We start from the raw sequence: 23,059 nt of genomic DNA, 5'->3' as shown, positions 1-23,059 counted from the left end.
ATTTAGTGAATTTAAAAAGTGCTATTTTGAAATGCAAAATGTGTGTAAAACAGAAAAGGTGTTTAGACTTTTGGAGACTTAAGAAGTTTTGCTCTCTGTGTGTCAGTTTAAATAATTGTGCTGTGCATGTCATTTTAGTGTGTTAACAATTGGAAAAAACTGTAAAAGAAGTAGAAGTGTAAGAGATAATAGTAATGCTTTGCTATAGGCTAGTAGGCACTACTAATAATAAGCTTAAACAGAATATCATTATTAAAATGATTATATTGATAATCTTGTCTTTTTAATAATTTATCTTTAGTACAACTTTAGTAAAATTCTATTACAATATAAAGAAGTCGCATGGAACTCTCACAAGCTCAAAGTGTCTCTCCATTCTCCACAATTGGGCAGAGATACTACTCACCGTATAGTGAAGATTTACTGTGAATCCTTCGCTCACTTGATAATCTATATACCAGCAGAAATGGGCATATGTTGAGCTCCTCACATGTCTCCAGGGAGGGAGCCCCGCCTCCCTGATATAAAACACTGCATGCTGTTGCGTCTCACCAGAGCCCTAAAGAGTTTAGCGTTGTTCAACATTTTGCAGTCGAGAACAGGTAACGTCGGTAAACTTTCCATTACTATAGCCGTCTCAGCATAATCATCTCTGTCTCTCTCATGTAATTGTGGTTTTAATGTGATTAATTTTGCAAAAGAAGGAAAAAGTTTGTTGAATATTTATTTATTTTAAAGGTCCCGTTCTTCGTGATCCCATGTTTCAAACTTTAGTTAGTGTGTAATGTTGTTGTTAGAGTATAAATAAAATCTGTAAAATTTTAAAGCTCAAAGTTCAATGCCAATCGAGATATTTTATTTAACAGAAGTCGCCTACATCGAATGGCCAGTTTGGACTACATCCCTCTACTTCCTTCTTTAATTACGTCACTAAAACCGTTTTTTGACTAACCTCCGCCCACAGGAATACACAGTTGCGTATGCGTTTGTAGAGTGTGTTTGTCGCCATGTCGTCGAAACGGTGTTATTTTCATCCCGCAGTCCAATCACCTTTGTTTGGCCTTCCCAGGGACGCTGTACTTAGAGATCAATGGTTACAATTTATGTTTAACTCGTTCCCGAAAATTATAATTGTGGTATCCTACTGCAACAGTTAATGTTGGACTGCAGTGCACATAATGGCCACAAGAGGGGACTATGTTTATGTATATGGCTGTTTTCCATATGAGGTACTCTTCTAAGTGAGTGCTAATGTTGTACATTTTCTGTCGCTGCTTGTGGAGATTAAAGAGTTCAGTCTCTCGGGAATTATTGTCTTTTGTGTTCTTTCGGCACAACACCACAATAATCCACATGTAAAACTATGTGCAGCACACGTTATGGTAAGAGGCCATTCCCTTTCTGGGCAAGGAGCGCTAAGCTGCTGTCGAATCACCACTGACACAATCAGAACTCGTTACGTATTTCTGAAGGAGGGACTTCATAGAACAAGGAAGTCATCAGCCCGTTTTTATGACAGTGGAAACAGCGGTATACAGATAAGTAAATTATGTGAAAAATACTGTTTTTTTACACGCGATACATGAACACATTTTATATTGCACACTATAAACACAATCAAAGCTTAAAAAAACCAAGAAAAACGGGACCTTTAAATAATAAGTTCCTGAGGAGGGGTGGTGGTGGGGCTTACTTGCTAGGGTTTTGTAAGGCACTAACAATATTATTTGAAAGTGATAAGTTATAGTCAGATGTGGCAGATCATTTTTCCCATAAAAACAATATATAAGTGAGAGTTTGTTTTGAACTTTCCATGTCGACTAGCAAACATGTGGCGACCTTGCAAAGGATATAGGCTACACTATCGTGGCTTCTGCTAATCCACCATAAATGTGGTTCCATGATAACTGCACCTCTGTGCATTTCCTGCTTAGAAGCTTAACAGGCACCTTGTCCTGGATGTTGCAGAGATGGGGATGAGGACGTCTGTTCAGCTCCCTATGAGATGAACGATGTGTTCCATCACTTGCCCCTCAGGTGTTCATGTGAAAGAGGCCCTGAGAAGCGCCGGTGCATCCAGTCTAATCATCGAGCAAAACACAGATGCTCTGGTGATGCATCTGGAAAGCTTGGGTCTTTGTCTGGTATCCTCTCAGAAAATAAACTGCCTGGATTCCTGACTAATTCATGTGCTATTGTCTTGATCTGATTGTTCATGATTAATTATTTTCAAAAAGTGTTCCACTAATGCACAAACCACAGAATAGCTGCACATCATTAAAGGGTTAGTTCACCCTAAAATGAAATTTCTGTCATTAAGTACTTGCCCTCATGTCATTACAAACCCGTAAGAACTTTCTTCTTAAGAATCTTTGGAACACAAATTGAGATTTTTTTGTTTTTCTCTCCCCATAGAAAGCAACGTAATTATCATCATTCAAGGTCCAGAAAAGTAGTAAAGACATTGTTAAAAGTCAACTTGACTACAGTGGTTCAACTTTGATGTTATGAAGTGACAAGAATACTTTTTGAGTGCAAAAACAAAACAAAAATAATGCTTTTATTCAACAATTTCTTCTCTACCCTGTCAATCTCATACGCAGCTGACAGTGCAGTGCTTCTGTGTTTATGTCAAAACGCCGGCACCTGTGCCAGCATCACACACAATTTTGGGTGAACTAACCCTTTGAATCAGAGGTGTCCAATCCTGCTGCTCCTGGAGTGGCCACCTTCCAGCAGACTTTAGCCCTAATTCAGGGATGGGCAACTTCGGTCCTGGAAGGCCATTGTCCTGCAGAGTTTTACTCCAACAGTGGGACCGAAGTTGCCCATACCAGCCCTAATTAAAATGCCCTGAACCAGCTAATCAAGGTCTTCAGAATTACTATACATATCCAAGCAGGTGTGTTGGAGTTAAACTCCGCAGGAAAGTGATCCTCCAGGAGCAGGATTGGATATCTCTGACCAAGTGACCTGACTGTACACGAGTAACCTAATAAATACTAGATAGATCTATACAAGACAGTAGACCATAAGGATTATGCTATGATATGGGCCTTCAGTGTGATGCATGTCATTAAGAAAAGGTAATGATATCATGTCTTGAATCGTAACTAACACTAGGTTGTGCTAGTGCCTGCACATTTGGAGATACAAACTCCTACGGCCCTGAATGATGCGACTATAGATTTCTATGGATATTCAGTATATCCTGAAATAAATTTGTGTCCTTTAATAAATTTAATAATAATAATAATAATAACAACAATAATAATAATAAATGATCTATAGCAAATTCATTGACACTGCTGTCCTGAGATAAAAATTTTAATTTTTATGTCACATAAAATAACATTTCCCACATTTCTGGAATTTCATTCCATACAGGTACATGCATAGCAACACATTTTTGACACTTTTTTTTTTTTTTTTTTCATGATTATTTAGTTTTTCTGTAGGAAAGATTACAGTGAGTCATCCATACCAAGTGTAAACCCTTCTCCAGGTAGACTTCAGTAAACACTTCACACAGACAATTTCTGGGGTCAAAGTAAAAAAGTTACCCTTTCATAATACTGCTTTAAATAATGTTTCATCTTTTAAAAAGTATTGCATTAGAAGCCAAATGTTTAAAAAAGATAATGAACCAAACACACATACAGGTCACCTTTTTAAGAAGAGTTCTGCATTGACAAGAAAAACATTTTGAAGCATAAAGAAACATCGAGGACAAACTAGACTCTACATGTATTGACAATTATTCATTCAGAAAACTTGATTGCAAGTATTTAAGGATATGCTGACAGTCATTCAGAGGTTGCTCCACCATCTGTATATTTTTCTTTTTAATCAATTTCTACAATTCATGTGGCCTTTTGTAATTCTAAAACTTTCATAAACTTGTTTTCATTTCAGATCTGCATCTTTTTAGAGCTGCAACTATTATTAAATAAATAAATACATAAAAAACACACACACAAAACTATCAACACAGAATATTCCCAACAAATATTTTAAAAGTTTCTAATAAATGACTGGTAGGATAAATCTCCTTATTTGATTGTCCTCCTGCTGATGAGTACACCAGCATGGAATTGTAAAAATGTCTCATGTTGTTGACTACAAGGAGAAAAAAACAGTGCTTGTGAAAAATCTAATATGACTGATTGAAGGCTTGTGTCCACTTTAAAAAGGAGGGGGCATATTGTCACTTTTAGTCTTCACAAATGATAGCCAAGCAAGTGTCAACTGCAAGCAAATGGTGTCAGATTCAAAACAGCAGGGCCGATGTCAAATGGCTACAACTGGGAATGTTGTCCTGGGCCCTGGATGGACTAAACGTGTCTTTACACTGTTAAGTGCCTGGGGGTTGGGGCCCATGTGAATTCAAGAGGCAGCGCTCAGTAACAGCACTACTTTTTTACTACTGTGAACTAGATTTAAGACAAGGGACAGGTTCCCTATTTAACATGCTCCGCTGTGTGTGACGAGCAGTAAAACTTCTTGTGTGTTATAAAGTTTGAGAGGTTGTTGAACTGGATGTCACATGGGCGGCAGTACTTTACATTACTGGCAGTTGACCCACTCACAATTCTCTTGAAACTTGTCGAGACTTCCTCAGTCTTTGGAGATGGCATCAGCATTGTGCTTTCCTTATAGCTGTTTGAACTGTCTACAAGGCTGTCTGGTGTAGCAGAACCATGTTGTTTAGTTCCAGCATCTTCCATCTTGTCCTCAAATTTAAGACTGTCCTCTAAGGATGAGGACTTGTTCTGGCTCTCAAGGTCATCTGTGCTAAGATGGCTACCATCAGGCATCGGCTGGTCTTTCTCTCCTTCACTGCCCTCATTTGGACTCTGCCTCCGTTCACTTTGTGAGACCAGCATCCCTGTAGCATAATCAGTGGGTTTGATTTCATAGTAAGGCCAAATTTGCTCATCAGGTCTCATTTTCTTAACAGGACTTGGGTAACCCCCAGTGGGTTGAAACACACTCCTCAGGTCACCTTTTACTGGCATTAGTTGTTCCTCGCTGGAAGCTTGGATGTCAGAACTTGTTGCTGCATTTGGATGCTCAGCCTTCCCATGCAGAGCTGGGAGCTCAAAGAGGGTGTTCTCTAAGAGATTGTTGGTATTTCTTGGACCTTCTTTTTTGATGCTTTTGTTCTCAGTGGAAGCGTTTTGCAAAATAGTACCTGGGCAGAAGTTCTGTTTGTGCTTAAGATAGTCCTCAACTTTGTTAAAGCTTATCTTGCACACAACACACTCATGGTAATCCATAAGCCCTTTAGGGGAAAGCGAAGTGTTGCCAAACTGTGGCATGCATTTTTTACTGAGATCTATTGGTGCATCACCTTCTTCCTTAGAGATTGCATTACATTTTGACACAATAGCTGATTTTGTAACTGTCAATGAAGCCTCTGGATATTTGGGTACTAACCCCTGGATCATGTTGTATCTCTGATGGTCCCTAAAGCTATCCAATGTGTCTTTTGATAAGTATGGACCTCCAATAGTGGGCATTCCAAGAAATGATGGTATACCCATGGGTGGCATTTGTTCTTGTTCAGGAGCGGCCAGCTCATATGCCTTTCTTCTTTTACGTGGACGTACTGACTTCTGATTGGCTACTCCTTTATTGTTTGCACGTTTCACTTGAGGATCATGGCGAGTGGCACAGTAATACTGCTTGTGCACCATGTATGTCTCATGTCGACTAAAGGTGATTTTGCAGGCTTCACATGTTGTGTGGTTGGGGTCAGTTTCAGTTGGCGGCAATTTCTGGCTTTGTAAATCCAGCTGTGTACCGTTTGGTCTCTCCTGTGCACCCGATGGAGTTGACGCTTTTTTAACTTGCACAGACAGTTCATCTGTCACTTTTCCACCTGCAATGGGATTGCAAGGGTTAGACTCAGGCCCTTTTACTTCAGAGGGATGGCCGGCATTTAACATAACAGCCAAACTGGCTCCGATTTTAGGGCTTACAGTGCCTGCTGGTTTATCCAAAAGTCCAGGGAAGTCATGTGGCTTGTGTGTGTTTTCCCAGCGAGTGTTGCAGTAGTGCTTCTTGTGCACCAAATAATTATCAAGGTTGTTGAAGGTGATATTGCATTCGAAGCATGTTGCTCCTTTTGGCACAAGTGTGCTGTACATGACTGGAGGGTAAGAGTTTCCCCCATGACGTAACCTTCGATGGACCAACTCAGACATTTTGGCCAGTATCTCAGATGCCTGTGGGCCCACTGTAATATCCTGTGAGAATGGGACATGTGGTATGAAAGGGGGTATGGGAAAGGCAGGAGGGAGGTGGTGCTGAATGGGTGAGGAGGCTAATCGTGGACTAGAAGGTTCTGACTTTACTCTGGAGTATGAAACACTACCCTTGTTTCCGGAGTTCCCCTCACCCTTAGTGGATGTCTGGCTACTTTCTGTGCTTTCCAGCTCTGAAATTTGACTTATATCATGCTTTACTGTTCTTTCCTGAAGGTCTTTTATGTTTGCGTTAGCTCTGACTTGATGAGGGCTGCCTGCAGTGCTGCTAGGAGAGTTATCAGCTTTGTCTTCCTTGATGAGTTTGTTGACCGTACAGCTATGTCCATGTAGTTCCTGATGTTTAGCCAGTTCTCTGGGGGTTTGGAAAGTGAAGTGGCAGTGACCACATCTCAGGCCAGTTTGGGACAGATGGGAGAGGATGTGGTGTTGGAGTACCATAAGAGTTTCAGCAGTGTAGTCACAAATTGTGCATTTCAAGTTGCTTCCAGTTGATATCTCTTCTGACTTGAGAGCTTGAAAAACAAACACAAACAAAAAACAGGATTGATGTTAATGACCAATGCTATCATACACAGTTTAGTCTAACCAAGGCAGTTTGTGCACAGGCTCCAACACGTGATTGTGCGGATAACATTAGTTTGAAGCAAGTTTAGAACATTTCCTGATCCACTATACCCATAATTTTCCGTCCTCTCTCTACTAAACTATGAATAAAAAGTGGGGGGGGCAAAAACATCTCAAACCAGCCTAAGTCCCAGCCTTGCCAAGATTGTGTTCAACTTGTGTAGCTGGTCGCCAAGCTGGTTTCCCAGCTTGACCAGCTGGCAATTGCCAAAATTTGTCTAAAACCATTAAACTAGACCAACCTGAGCAAGCTAGGTGACTAGTTAAGACTTTTTTTCAGCAAAGGAACAGTGGCTCTTGAATATCTACAAATGTTCTCTTTTTTATTTGTTGCTGGTTGTTTAAAATAGAATGTCTTACTGGTCTACTCACAGTTATGTGTTGATAAGTGCATTTCCAGGGCATGTGAGCCTGCAAAGCTCATATTGCATTGTGGGTATGTGCAATTGCGGAGCATTTGATGGCTGATATTGGCGTTTTTCTCTGCCACGATCTCAGGGTCCCTTTGTCGCCCACTGCAGTAATACATAAGGTGGGCCTGGAGGTTTCTTTCACTCCGAAACCAGATGCCACATGCCTTACAGGGGAAGATGTCTTCTACAAAGACAGAAATGGACACAAGCATATTCATATTGAATTATCTAAAGCTTGTGAAAACCCAACATCTAAAACTGCAAAGTTAAATATAGTGGGAAGAAGTCTGAGACCACCAGAGAAATGCTTCTATTTCACATTTTTGTAATCTAATACAAAATAGTGACTTTGAAATAATGCAAAATCTTAAATATATGTTTTATTAATTTTATAACACAGATTTCTTTGTTTGAAAAATTGCTTTGTTCATGTCCAGGTGTAAATGCTTTTTTGTAATTTAAAACAGAAAAAGATCATGAAAAAGTAAAGGTAATACAGTTAGGCTGAAGACCACATCAGTCCCAGATGGAAGCTGGGATACAATATAACTGTAATTAGATGAACCACATAACCCATAGACCCATCAAAGCAAATGTGCTGTTGTTTTCATCAAATTCTTATTAACTGTGATTAGAGAATGGAAGAGGGTAAATATCTAATTCTGCAAACTGAAGGTCAACCTCGACTCTTGGTAATTCTCTTATCCATGGCAAACATGCACATCAGAACTGTGATGACTCTTTGACATGGATTTCCATTTTTAACCAAGCACATTAATCAGTCTATCCACTGTGGCAGAGGTCTGATAATGCAGCACTCACTGTTTATGATAGCGCCGGGCAGTATGGATGCCATGGCGGCTTGCTGAGGAAGGAGTTGGATGCTGTCCAGCTGTCGGGCCGGATACATCCCTTGACCGTAGGGAGTTTGAGCTGGTGTTTGAAGATGCGCGTGCAAATCCACCACACAGGCTGCAAGTTCGTCTCCTTCCATTATGTTTTTTGTTGTGGAACACCATACATGTCCTCCTGTGAGTAAAAGGAAAGATTTGGTTTTGAAGGAACACTCCACTTTTTTTGAAAATAAGCTCATTTTCCAACTCCCCTAGAGTTAAACAGTTGAGTTTTACCGTTTTCGAATCCATTCAGCCGATCTCCGGGTCAGGCGGTACCACTTTTAGCATAGCTTAGCATTGTTCATTGAATCTGATTAGACCGTTTGCATCGCGCTTAAAAATGACCAAAGAGTTTTGATATTTTTCCTATTTAAAACTTGACTCTTCTGTAGTTAAATCGTGTACTAAGACCGACAGAAAATGAAAAGATGTGATTTTCTAGGCTGATATGGCTAGGAACTATACTCTCATTCCGGCGTAATAATCAAGGAACTTTGCTGCCGTATCATGGCTGCAGCAGGCGCAATGATATTATATAATATATAATAATATAATATACTATAATATATAATACAATATATAAAATGTTAGCCTACTAATTACTTTTCTGACAGTGTGGTATCAGTGCAAAACCTCAAACTTTTTTTTTTTTTTTTTTTTTCAGAACCAGAATTGGTAAGCTTCTTCTTTTATCTATTTTATACTACATACATAGAAATCAGCATAATGGTAAATACAAATGTAATACTTTTTGAACCCACATACAGCACGCTGTCCTGCTACACACAAATGCGTGCATTGCTTTGAAGCCACAACAAACAAGTGAGGGACAAGTATTTTGCCGAAGACGCTGTATATTTTCCCTGCTGCTAAAGAGAATGGACATCTCGGATAAAAGTACAGCATTATCAAATTGAAGGGCTGTGGATGAAACATTCCACTGGAGTCCGCAGAACAAACTCATTAGCCAGTTAAAAAGGAGAAGAGTGCTTTGTGACTGAGATAACATTTATCTGTCTAAATGACGGACTTTCTGTCTGCGCGTCATCTTCCATTGAGGGGATTAAAGTTTTAAATATGACTATTTACAAAAGTCTGGAACGCAAGATAACAAGAAGAGACATGATATGTCAACACTAAATGCTAGAATTAGGACGTGGACTAATTGGAGAGTTGGACAATGACAATGAAGTACACTCTATGCTACCTTTCAAAGATTTGTAAGCACTCTCTGACAACATGTCGAAGGAGAAAAAAAGTGACCTGTGATGTGGTCGTACCTCCTGCAGAGAAATGCTAATTGCATGTGCTTGAATGGGACTTTTGGTATTGCAGCCATGATTTCAATGTCCATTCAGATTTTACTATGGAAATCAAATGGCAACCCAACAGAGTACCAACATTTTTTTATCATATGTGAAGTAAACAAAATCAATAATAATAATTAATATTTTAACCAACTGAAACAATAGTAAATTTTAAGTAATTATTTTTTTGTTTTGTTTTTTTAACGTTTGGTGATGACAATGATTAAACCAAGTTACCAATTTTAATGTAGTAACAATGCATGTTTCTGGTATTTTGTAGACACTACATAGTTAACAGGGTGCATTTTTGTAAACAAATAATATAAAAATTGAATTATCTAAATACTGCACAATGTATTGTAGCATTTGCAAACCAATCCCATGAATCAAATATAAAGCAAAGTAAAAAGTGTTTAACCTCTGTTCAGCCTATTCTTGTGTTTTTGCTATTTTAGTTCTGGCAGTGAAACAGAGCAATCCAATGTTTATTTTGGCATGACACACTGTAGTAAAGACAATGAGAGGTATAAATGAAATACATGTGCGTTTTTCCTCCTGGCCTCTATAACCTATGAATCCAAGCAAATATTTGGATCTGTCAATGAGTTTCTTGCTCATCAGAGCTGAAAAGAAGTAGTGCTTCGTAGTGTTTGAGCTTCAAACATGACTAAAAAATGAAAGTTACAGGCTAAAGGGAAACTTGATAGTAGGCTAATAACATTTTTTGGAGAATGGGCTTTAAAGTGCTGAATGGACTGAAGACTGGTCAGGCTTCATTTAAATGGTGTGAGAGCTTTCTGAGAAATCTGTGCGAGCTTGAGGAATATGGCATAACTAGCCTTTGCCACAAGGTGGCGACATCCTCACCTTTGAATTCAAGATCTTCCAGGATCATTCATAAACAGTTTGATTGCTTCTCTGTTAAATACCATTCATTTTTCTCAGTGCTGTTAATTATTAATTAATAGTTTTGATTTGTCATTTTGGCATTTTTTTTTAAAGGGTTAGTTCACTTTGAAGTTTTCTTTCTGATGAACAGAATGAGTTATATTAATAAATATCCTGATGCATCCAAGCTTTATAACGGCAGTGAACGGGACCAATGAGTATGAAGCTAAAGAAAATGCATCCATCAAAAGCAAAATATGGAAGGCGGTCTGGCAGAAGCTGGATACTTTACTTTTTAACTAGTTAAATATGGATATTTTTCTTACACAAATGCATCACTTCACTTCAGAAGGTCTTTTTTAACCCCCCAGAGCCATGTATACGTTTATGATGGATAGAAGCACTTTCTTGAGCTTCATACTCATTGGTCCCGTTGACTGACATTGCATCAGGATATTTATTAATAGTGTGTTCATCAGAAAGAAGAAAGTCACATACACCTTGGATGGCTTGAGGTGGAGTAAAGCTTGGGGTAATTTTCATTTTAAAGTGAACTAATCCTTTAAAAATTGTTTTGGCATTTAAAACCCACACATCAAAAACAGTTTCCATTTTAGAGTAGTGATTTTCATTTTACACCTCATTTCCTGACACTTTACATCTGTTGTTGTATAATGAATGCCTGAACATGTGTTGAGCTAAAAAGAAAAACAAAAAAAGACACAAGACATTTGTAGCATTATAACTGTAGACATTTATAATGCTACAAATGATTCTGTTTAAAACGAATGCAGTTCTTTTGAACTTTTTATTATTTCTATTATTTAACAAAGAATCCTGAAAAAAGTTTCCACAAAAATATTACGCAGCACAACCGTTTTCAATAATAAATGTTTCTTGAGCACCAACATTATAAAAAAAAAAAAAAAAAAAAAAAAACTGTAACAACCTTTGAATAGCATTTTAAAAAAAAAATAAAAAAAGTTTCTACAGGTGATTTGTAGCTCTGTTTCCCTCATATTGTTCACATCAAATTAGAGTGTGAAAGTTCCTGTTACTGGACAAATAAATATTTAATGAAGCTGTAACAGTCTACCACTGCATTGTTTCACACTGTTGTCTACCATAGACACACCAAAGGCTTAAGAATTTGGGATTAAAGACATTTAAACCTCTTTCAGAATAAGTGTGATTAAAAAAACTAAATAAATAAATAAATAAAAAAACAATCAACTATGACTTTACCTCCACCATCTTCATTTCACCCAGCAATTGTGTTTAATGAGAAAGTCCCAAGAAAATGCAATACACAAAAGAAAAAGTGTCTCAAAAAACACATAAGAGCCTGAGATCTTGCAAGTGCAGCAGCAGTGCGAGTGAGACAGCAGGGAGCTCACTTTCACTGCTCTATTCCATAAATCACATCTCTGCCTCACTGCATCCAAGAGTGCATCAGTCATATGGCTCAGTTCCCCTGGGGGCCGCCCTCTTGGAGCTTCTGTGTTTCTGGCCCGGCTGAGTTTCAGCGCCCCGGGTATCACCTCTCCACCATCTGCCCCGCACACCTGCACCCTCATTGATCTACTGGCCCACACGCTACATCAAACACACACCAGAGGGGCATTGTGCGGCTTCCTGTGAGGCACGGCCAGTCATCTGGCTGGGGTAGTAGGGTGTGAAGTTATGTGCCTTTTTTGGTATATTCATGAGGCAGTGCAGTCAGTGTTTATTTTCTCGCAGCACACCACACCCCCGGCTTTCAGGTTTACACTGAAGAGCAGCGGTAGCTTGACAGGTCTGCCAAAAAAATTATCCCGCCTTTTTCCAATTTCTAAATATGAGCTTTGAGAAATGAATCGTCTTCCTGACAGCTAGCCTACTGGTCCGGCTAAAGCGAATGCTGGCAGAAAGTGAGATTTTACTGGCTGGGTGAACTAAGCTCCTTATGAGTGACAGGTCAAGACCTGCATCTGTCTTGCTTTCTTTTTTTTGCTTTCTTTCCATCAGTCCAACAGATTCAATATGGCATCTAAATGACCTTGAAGAGGTCAACTTTTGATCTCCACAGCTGTTTACTGATAGAGGAAATTATATGGATGGGATTTCATCACATCACTTAAGGCCTGATATACTCACAGTGAAGTAGGGTAAAAATAAATTTGAAATATGTTTGCAGTAGTATACAGTAGTATAATAGCGGTATACAGCAGCAAACATCCCAGCTCTGCCCATGCTGCATATTCAAATGAATATGTAAAAAATGTGCTGTTCGTTTAACAAGGACTCAATAATATAATGACAGCGGTGAGAAAATAGCAGTTAAGCAAGCATCTGATTATAGCGATGTGGATGCGAAGTGTTTTTACAAGCTCTGCAATTCAAATCAAGTCACATCATATATTCCTGTATTCAATTGCTTTAAAGCAAGCAGCTTTACAGTATTAAATATGAAAAAGTGTCATTGTCACTTTTAATTAGAATTGAAGTGTTCATTTGCAAAAACCAGTAAACGGCAAGTTTTAAAAAAAAAAAATTTTTTAACTGAGTGCTGTGCGTTATTCTCCACATACAGCACGTTCTGAAACCTAAATCCATTTTGTCACAAAAGCAGCATTGTCCACTGTTAAGGCATCGGGAGTTCACATTTTACTGCAGAAACCGACAAGCACACTTTTTGTTTGTGTACACAACCCGAGAAGCAGCTATGTTTTTCAGCGTGCAGTATTCAAGTCAGGTGACAAGGCTGTCACTTCACGCTAGCAGAGGGGAGTTTCGTCAAAGATGTGTGCTTAAAAAAAAAAAAAAAAAAAAAAAGTACTTTCAATGAACTTTAATTTTGTAAATTCAGTAAGCTTGAGCCCCTGCCCATTTGATCAAGAAAGTGAAAGTGCCCTTTGCGGTCGCATCGCGGTGCCCCTGCGTTCCCATTTCTCCCCCAAAACTTGAATTCGAAGTGTTACTTGCAGTTTCTTTGTGATTATTGTAACATTTACAAGCAATTTCCGAGTCAACATTTCAAAGTAAATCAGCGTATGGGCAACAGTACTAGTGATGCATGCCATAGCAAACATCATAATAAAAACAAGAACTTGCTGAAGATTCTAACTCCAGCTGCACCTCTGAGAAACACAAACACAGATGCACACAAATAAACGTGTCTAAATATGGGACAATTTGTTTGTCGCTGCACCTCCACACCCCTGTGGAAGCCCCCTGAGATTGCCATAATGAAAAGCAATGTCTCCCACTTAACACCGGGATCCAGGCGCTCTCTCTGATAGAGGCCGGGGCTGTTTATTAAATGATGGAATTTGGCTGTTTCTTCCGCAGAATGTTATCAGCTGGAGAACAATCGTGCCCATGGTCGCACCCTCACTGGCTCGCCCGGCTGCTCATTAGCCACAGCATATTTAATCCAGAAGTTTCTTATCAAACGTGACACCTGCATCTCCGAATGGCACTTTCCCTGTTCATTGGCATGTATTTGGGTGAGTAGACTCCAAGGTGCTTTGTGGAGATTAAGAGAGGAAGAGAGAGAGAAAGTGAGCGAGAGAGTGAATGAGCGCTTATTTTATCATTTAGCGGGTCTGGACCGTATCCAAGCAGTTTTTGTCTTGTTGTTGTAATTAGAAAGCCTTTTAAGCGATAACAGCTGCTGCTGAATATGAATATGGATAGAACCACATCAATTCTGCCTGAGATAGACCCCCATTCCCTACTATTCCTCCCCCTTCATCCCTCCCCCTCACTTACTGTTTTTCATACTGTGGTGATCTTAATAAAGCAGGAAAGTGTAGCTAGCCGTTCAACTCGGTTATTTTAGCATTTTTGATTGAAGTCTTTCTTGACAGTCTCTGTGTTACATGTGAAGCATTCAAATCACAGACTCGCTGACAGGCAGCAACTCATTTCCATACCCGAATATGTAATTAAGCTTTGTGACAGCTCCTTAATAGCTGCGCGCTTGCCCGTCAGTGCTATACGTTGCCCAGTTGACGTGTTGTTGAATTGAGATGCACATACAGCATATATATGCTTGACACTTCAAAGGTAAACATTTGGCTTACAAAACAGAAAATAAACAATAAAATAGATAAACACAAATGTAATTGTAAACATACATGTAAACTTTAAACAAATATGTAAACATAAATGTAAATGTTACCATGGTAAATGATAATAAAATAGGTAAACATTAACAACAAAGACAAACATAAAAGAAAATATAAAGGTGTGGTAAACAAACAAAATTAGTAAATGCAACCAAAATAGGTAAACAAAGGCAAAAAATAGTATAATTAGTAAACAAAGGCAAATATAAAGGGAAACATTAACAAAATAAGTAAATGTAAATATAAACATTAACAAAATAGTTTAACAAAGGCAAATATAAGGTAAAGTAATCATTAACAAAATTGCTATATGTAAAGGTAAACATGAACAAATTAGTTAAATATAAAAGTAAATGTTAACATAATGTGTTAAAAAAATAAATAAATGTAAACAAAATAAAAGGTTAACATAATGGTAAATGTCTGGCAATGCTGAAAGTTACAACAAATTTCTAGATTTTTTACCAAATCTGTGGAATTCTGTTAAATAAACAGCTGCACTCTTACTCTTATCCATCACCTTATCTTTCTTAGGGATTGTTACATACACAACAGGACACTGCCGGGGCCTCACTAGGGATTATGGTCGCTGATATATGCAAATCACTTTGTTATTTCTCTCAGTAGATCATCACTTCGCTCACACTGGGAAGATTTATGCCACTCAGTCGAGTGTCCTCTGACGTTTATGACCCTATAGAGTCATACCAGTGAGACACTTTGATCTGTGACTGAAAAACAACTGCAGATTCTATAAAAAAAAGTCTTAGAAGAAAATTTTTACTTTTATCTTGGGGTATTCAGTATTGTAGCTTGGGACCCTCTTCTTTTTTCCAGGTAATGGGATAGAGTAGGAGAGAGGGTGGGAGGGACGGAAGGAGGGAGAGATTGGGAGAAAGGGAGGAGAGATACCCCTCAAGCGAGCGCCTCAGTGGGAAGAGGATTATGTGCTTCTGCTTTTCTACCTTCTAGCAAAACTCCCGATTGGTTTCAGGAAAACTCAATTAAACTTTGTCTCTGTCGACTTCGTCTTCAGTGAGAATCAAACTGAAATTCCTCTGACATAATGCTGTAACCCTGAACAAGGAGACACAAAATAGACACCAGATTGCCGTTGTAGACCCTCAAAAACAACAGCATGATAGAAGAATTAACCAAAAATCAAACAAACCAAAAACTGTATTTAAAGGAATAGTTCACCCCAAAATGAAAATTCTGTCATCATTTACTCACCCTCAAGTTGTTCCAAATATGTTTGAATTTCTTTCTTCTGCTGAACACACACACACACACACACACACAAAAAGATATCTTGAAGAATGTCGGTATCCAAACAGTTGATGGACCTCATTGACTTTCATAGTAGGAAAAAAAAATACTATGGAAGTCAAAGGGGTCCATCAACTTCAACATCAACATTCTTTAAAATATCTTCTTTTGTGTTCAGCAGAAGAAAGAAACTCATACAGGTTTGGAACAACTTGAAGTGGAGTAAATGATGACAAAATTTTCATTTTGGGGTGAACTATCCCTTTAAGGGAGTAGTTGACCTAAAAATCATGTTGTTCAAAACCCGTAAGCTGTCATTTTTTTCTTTTCTATGGAAAATAAAAGGAGAAAATCTGAAAAATCTTCATGCAGCTATTTTCCATATATTGAACGTAATTCAGAGTGACTAGATCTGTCAAAAAGGAATGTGAATGACTTAATGACTTAAATTTCAGTCTGTTCTTCATATAAAGCCTGACTAGAAGACCAGGGCCAGTCACATAAACATAGCCACCATGTTGACACTGTGTCTTAAAAACTAACTAGTTTGACCATCTAGCAGTAAGACAAAAAGTAATCAGTCTTATTGCTCCAATTCAAAGTAGACCAATCTCCCATTTTATGTAACTGGCTTTAAAGGATTATTTCACTTGAAATCACTTTGAAATTTCTTGATAATTTACTCACCCCCATGTCATCCAAGATGTTTATGTCTTTCTTTCTTCAGTCGAAAAGAAATTAAGGTTTTTGAGGAAAACATTCCAGGATTTTTCTCCATATAGTGGACTTCAATAGGGACCAACAGGTTGAAGGTCCAAATTGCAGTTTGAATGCAGCTTCAAGGGGCTCTGCACGACCCCAGCCAAGGAATAAGGATCTAGTGAAACAATCGGTCATTTTCTAAAAAAATTAAAATGATATACCTTTTACCCATAAATGCTCATCTTGCACTAGCTCTGCAATCCGCATGCATTACGTAATCACGTTGGAAAGGTTATGCGTGACGTAGGCGGAAGTATCAATCCAGTGTATACAAAGCAAACGTGCAAAGACTAAGGGTGTACTCACACTAGGTGCTCTGAACCGTGCCCGAGAGTGTTTGACCCCCAAAGCCTGGTTCGTTTGACAAGTGTGATCGCTCTGTTCCGTGCCCGGGCGCGGTTCATTTAGCCGTCCCTGGCCTGCTTGGAAGAGGTGGGCCAGAGCGCGGTTCAGTTGGGCTTGAGCGCGGTTCACATGCAGTGCGAGCGCTAACAGTGCCAGAGCACGGAACAGTTACTACTTTTGTGTGCGCTACTGTCATCATTATGACGGCAAACATCTTTATTACTACTCTGATAGTACACTCAAGTGTATTTGGGTTTATAATGGGTCTGATTCTCACCTTATTGATGAACAGGAATTGTAGTTCATGAGTAAAGCTGCAAATTTCTTCATTAACGTCAGCTGCCTTTGTAATAATCGTCCGATACTTGCTTTTGAAAATCGCGCTCGGGCTCGGTTCAAGGCAAGTACACCCTGTACTTGAGCATTTATGGTTAAAAAGTAAATACATTTTTATTTTTTTTTAGAAAATGACCAATCATTTCGCTAGATAAAACACTTATTCCTCAGCTGGGATCGTGTTTGAAGCTTCACTGAAACTGCAATTTGGACCTTCGACCCGTTGATCCCTGTTGAAGCCTACTATTTGAGAAAAATCCTGGAATGCTTTCCTCAAAAACCTTTATTTATTTTCGACTGAAGAAAGAAAGACATGAACATCTTGGATGACATGGGGGTGAGTAAATTATCAGGAAATTTTAATTCTGAAGTGAACTAATCTTTTAAAAAGATAGGACCAGTTTTCTAAGCAGTTTATGCAGCTGGACATTTTAAAAGAGTTTAAAAATGTAAATGTGAAGTTCATTATTAAAAGTTTATCTGTAAGGTTGACTGAATCATCCTTTTTAGGTAGACAAATTTTCTATGTGGAGGAACTTCAAATTCTCAAGATAAACTACACATTTAACCAACATTATAAATGTTCCACATGGCTTTCTGGCTGCTATCCACTAGTACTATCACAGGAAACTACAAGTGATAAGCCAACGACCATCGTTTCCTCTTGCTGTGATGTGCCAGTATTTTTTTTTTCTTTCTGTTGACCCCAGATTCACCTTAATAGAGCTGCTCCTTCCCATCACAGACAGCCATAAGCCTGTCAGATATCAGTCCATCAAGAAATGAGACAGAGGGGGAGAGAGAGACAGTAAGCATGAAATATGAAGGGAAGAGAGCGAAAGTCAGGGGGGGTTGGGATGATAAATCAAAAGATGAGGTCTACATCGTCTAATGACCAGAATAAACCTCTTTCCTGTTCAGTGACAGAGCTCAGAGTCTCTGCAGTCCTTAAGCCGTGTCCCTCCTGATCCAGACATCCACTACCATCAAACCAGGATTTATGACGCATCACAACCCCATGACAACATCCAGCAGCTTCATAATCTCATATTTTTTCTGCCCGTGCCTGACATTTCCAGCCTCGACATTCACTCAAGATAAGCCAAAAGCCCTCTGACAGGATAGAGAGCACATATAAAACACACGCTTAAGAATTTTACTGCCCCCTTCACAAGAACTCATCAGTTCATGAGACGCGGTGAGCCATGTGCCGAAAGCAACTGGCACAACATTTCATATCAGATAACTCAACAACCCATATTCTGTTATAGAGAACACTGGTCTGGAACCACTACAGACCCTCATGGGGACACATTCCCAACAATATTCCAGTGAGTTGGTCAACCAGTATGGTTTTTTAAATTGAGACTCTTTAGGAGAGAGTTTGACATCAAAAAGTTTCGTTTGTCATTGAACTAAAATGTTTATCAGACAAGTCAACTTGAAAATAGTGGCCCAGTCTGACAGACTATGCACAAGGGAATAACTGTACTTGTTAGGTTCCGCCAACTGGGACTGGGTCGACAATATCAAATAATCTTCATTTTGATGAACTGATATCGATTCATAAATCTAAAGATCAATCTTTCAGTCTATGCAGTTTTGAGTAGATGTGTGAACAAAACAAAACTTCACATTATTTGTAGCACACTTCCTAACATCTCGCCATCTGAGATGTTATGGCACAAAATAAACATTTACATTTAACCCTTAACACTAGAACCGCCGGGGGTGGCTGTATACCTAAAACCGGCATGCAGGTAAATTGTACCCACGCACATTACACCTGTTTTTATATGGCTAAAGAACATATTATTTCACTGTATTATGTCACTGTCTTCACAAAGAAGTGTCTAGAGTCATGAAATGACTATGTCTTGTCATCAACTATATTTTTGTCCTGTTGTTTTATGTTTAAGGCTTTTTTTTATGCAGGCCACACTAATCACTTTTCATAACGGTCAAGCTAAACAAGTCTGCACTGACAACAAGAATTAGAAGGAAGTAAATACATATTTGGGTGGTGTAATATTATAATTAATCATATATTAAGATAACCCATGTTATTTAAATTACTATATAGACAATAATGAACAATAATAATTCCACACACTGCATAGGATGTATGATGCGATGACAAATTCAAGCGCGCAGCTTCACCTTAATTATTTATATCCAAAGTTTATTGATGCTGATCTGTAACTATTGTAGCAATCCTGTCCTGAAGAACAGACTCAATCAAATTTTTCTCAGAGGTTCTGGATCGCTGTCAGATGAGCCGTCAGATGCTGAGCCAACCCAGGATGCGTCACTGATCTCACCACCATCAGACTCTCCTTCACTCACGGCATTTAGGGCTTCTACCTCTTCGACATCCATAAATCGCTGGCTTTTACTCATTGTGACTTTATTTATGAAACTGATGACCACTAATTCAGTAAGTGAAAGGCATTGCTTAGCAATGTACAATTTTTAAACATAAGGGGACGCGAAAATGACAGCGCGAAAATACAGGCATTATATAGCGGGTAAATTTGACCCGCGCTGCGCTTATAGGTATAAATGCCCTGTTTTATGATCTGGTTTTATCTAAACAATTTTTAACACCAAGGGATTGTAAATTACACAATTTTAATAAAAGTCAATGACTGGGAGACTTGAATACTTTATTGAAAACCTGTTATGAACATTTGAAAAACAGCCACGGGTAAAATTTACCCCGTTGGCGGTTCTAGTGTTAAATGCATGAATGTTTTGCCAATCATTCTTACATATTCGGGTCTTTAGCGACCCGGATCTATATCTAACACGGATGGATCTCCACCTGTTGCTATCATTTAAAACTCCTCTGATATTAGAGTAACAATTACAGAGTAAAATAAAGCATATTTTGTTACCTTTTGGAAGGGCTCAGTTTGAGCAGATGTTTTATGCCATCATCACTGTCCTCATCAGAGCTCATTTCCCAGTAAATTCAGCAAATGACAATTTTGAGAATATGTTTGAGATCGCAAATATGAGCCCATTCGTGAACTCAAAAAACCAATATTATTTTCAACATCTTCAAAATCCTTCACCAGATCCATCAAGTGACAGTCATATTTGATTGCAATTTGATTAGGAAAACAGGCATTCTTTTAAAATTGTATGATTTTTTCCCCCTTGTTATATTGCTAATATTGTTATTTTGTATAATGAATTGATTGAGGAATACGAAGGTTAATGTCTTACTTTAAAAAAAGGAATGAGGAGGAGGGTAGTGAATGACGTCCCAGGTCGATAAAGATCTAAGGTATGCATTTAAGGGTTAATCATTTAGCAGACACTTTTCTCCAAAGCGACTTACAAAATAAGAATAATAGAAGCAATCAAATCAACTGCAACAGTATGCAAGTTCCATGTCAAGTCCCAGTTATTTTACCAAAGTGCTCGTAGCAAGGAAAAAAAAAAAAAATAAATTCAGAGATAGAATATAAATAGAAAAAAGTAAGTGCTAATATTACTGGGTCAAGTGAACATTAGAAGGTTGAAAGATACAGTACAACTTACAAAAATGTATCATGTAATTGCTGAATCATTGTTTTAACCTTGGAAAGACGTCAATAAAACTGCTTGTTAACAATATGTCACATAACATCACATTTACCTCAGGAAAGCTATTCAATGTTCATAAACTTGTTAGTTAGCTTTAAAAAAAATAAAAAAAATAAATAAAAATTAAAAAAAGGAAAAGTGGGGAGCATTTGTCTAATATATGCAATATATTACACTCTTAAAAATAAAGGTTCTTTATTGGCATTGATGGTCCAACTTACATGGAAACTTTCCATTGTATAAAAGGTTCTTTATAGTGGAAAAGGGTTCTTTAGATTATTAAAATGTTTTACACACTGTGAAAAAAAGGTTCTTTTAGGAACTGCTTACTGGTTCTTTAAAAACCCATAAATGGTTTTCTATGGCATTGCTGAGAAAACTCCTTTTGGAACCTTTATTTTTAAGAGTGTAGACATAATTTTCATCATTCTGTCATGAAAACAAATTTTTACAGCCACTGGGCAAATGTTTAACTTACAACAACGAATTTGATTAGAAATATAATTATATTATTTAAAAAGTTTAATTTAAAAAGTTGCAATTTAAATATTTGGAAATCAAAAGCTTGTGAATCAGACCGAATCGATTTGGAAAATGTCACATAATGTTTGTATATAAGCCCACTGAACTTAAGTGGCCGGTACTGATGATGCAAACATAGTTCAGAGCCAAATAATGTGAAAACGGACCAGTACAATACTCAGACTTGGACTAAGTAAGTTAATCAAATGTGAAAACCGCTTTGAAACTCTAATATTTCATCCCCCAAACCAGAATATGTTAATATAACCTTGTAATATGCATACAGTATATAATTCTCACCCCCAAAAACCTCTGATGCGACCAGCAATGGGAGAGCTAACGCCGCAATCTGGTTGAGTATAGAAAGCCTGAGAGTTCGAGAGATATTCAGCAGCCTGGCCTAATCGATCCCGGCCCTCTTTCAGTTCCTTAATAACTTGTCTGCTGAAAGCCCTTCAGTTCATCAGCGTTGTCTTTTAATTAAACACAATCACTGTGCTGCTCGCTGCTGGAAAGTCGACTCCTCCAGGGGGGCGGTGCTGTTTGAATATACTGATAATGAAATTTGACATTGCTGGAGATGTTCAACCATTATTCTATTTCTCTGTGTTCTCAGATAAGTGCGATAAAGGCCTTTAAGTCTTTCATATCCTCAAGTCTTTTTTCAAAATGGAGAAGGGATTGTTCTCTGTTGAACTTACACATGTACTGTAAGTAGATTAATCAATTAAGCCCCTGCAGATAATAAAAAAAGTGAAGCACTTTAGCGGAAATATCACTTTTAGTCAAGGAGAGAGAGCACCAGCAACAAAGAGTTATCTTTCTGCTCTTTAAACATTGAGTATTTGTTCATGGAATGGCAAGTTATTACTGCTCACTTTTTCTTCTTTTGGTAAAAATGGGGCCATGGTCTTATCTTGGAAAATGGCCCATGGTTTTTTAGATCAACTGTACATATGAAGTCAAGACATGGGGGTTTTAAGACCCCATGAAATTGAAATTATGAGTTCTGTGGCTTTTAGCTCATGTGTGCTAGCTTTGAGGTCATCAACAGTATATAGTAGTGCTGGGGTTTAAAACTTTTTAATACCACAGACCCCTAAATTTGATGATCTCATTGTTAGGGACCCCTTCTAAAAATACAAATGCAGATAAATACACTACCGTTCCAAATTTTGGGGTTGGTAAGACTTTTAATGTTTTTCAAAGAAGTCCTCATCACCAAGGCTACATTTATTTGATCAAAAATACAATAAAAACAGTAATATTGTGAAATAATTATTGCAATCAAAAATAACTTTTTTTTAACTTTTTAACTTTTATTCTTCTTATACTTTATATATAATATGTTTTTAATGTATTTTTATATTAATATATTTTGTGGAAACCACAATACATTTTTATTCAGGATTATTTTATGAATATAAAGTTCCAAATAACAGCTTTTATTTGAAATTGATTCTCTTTTTTGTAACAATGCTGAAATATTTACTGTTACTGTTTTTAATCAATTTAACAGTTTTTACATTACCATTTAACATAAAATATGAATCCCCCAAAAAAATTTTTTACACCATATCTTTCTGAACTTTCAAAAAAAAAAGATTTCAATGCTCTCTAGAATTGGAATGTGCTCTAATACCACCTGCAACTCTCTTGCAATATCAAGCAACACATCATTGGTTGTGTCTCACTCCACTCCCTTGTTCACTGATGTGA

At 37.9% G+C, this 23,059-nt stretch overlaps 1 protein-coding gene across 1 annotated transcript in view; it reads right to left on the bottom strand.

Annotated features, from left to right (window-relative positions):
• Positions 1–3,802: 3,802 nt before the first annotated feature.
• Positions 3,803–23,059, bottom strand: part of zfpm2b (zinc finger protein, FOG family member 2b) — a 57,051-nt gene continuing 37,794 nt past the window's right edge. The window contains exons 6-8 of the mRNA XM_067412081.1: positions 8,132–8,338; positions 7,269–7,493; positions 3,803–6,784 (exon numbers count right to left, since the gene is read on the bottom strand). Coding sequence (XP_067268182.1) covers positions 4,461–6,784; positions 7,269–7,493; positions 8,132–8,338 — 2,756 coding nt within the window. The 3' untranslated portion in view covers positions 3,803–4,460. The remainder of the gene's footprint in view (positions 6,785–7,268; positions 7,494–8,131; positions 8,339–23,059) is intronic.

The sequence above is a fragment of the Chanodichthys erythropterus genome, chromosome 15 (genome assembly GCF_024489055.1).
Source record: "Chanodichthys erythropterus isolate Z2021 chromosome 15, ASM2448905v1, whole genome shotgun sequence".
Taxonomy (NCBI): Eukaryota; Metazoa; Chordata; class Actinopteri; order Cypriniformes; family Xenocyprididae; genus Chanodichthys; species Chanodichthys erythropterus.
The sequence above is the reverse complement of the archived record's forward strand: the minus strand, read 5'-3'. Positions and strand labels throughout refer to the sequence as shown.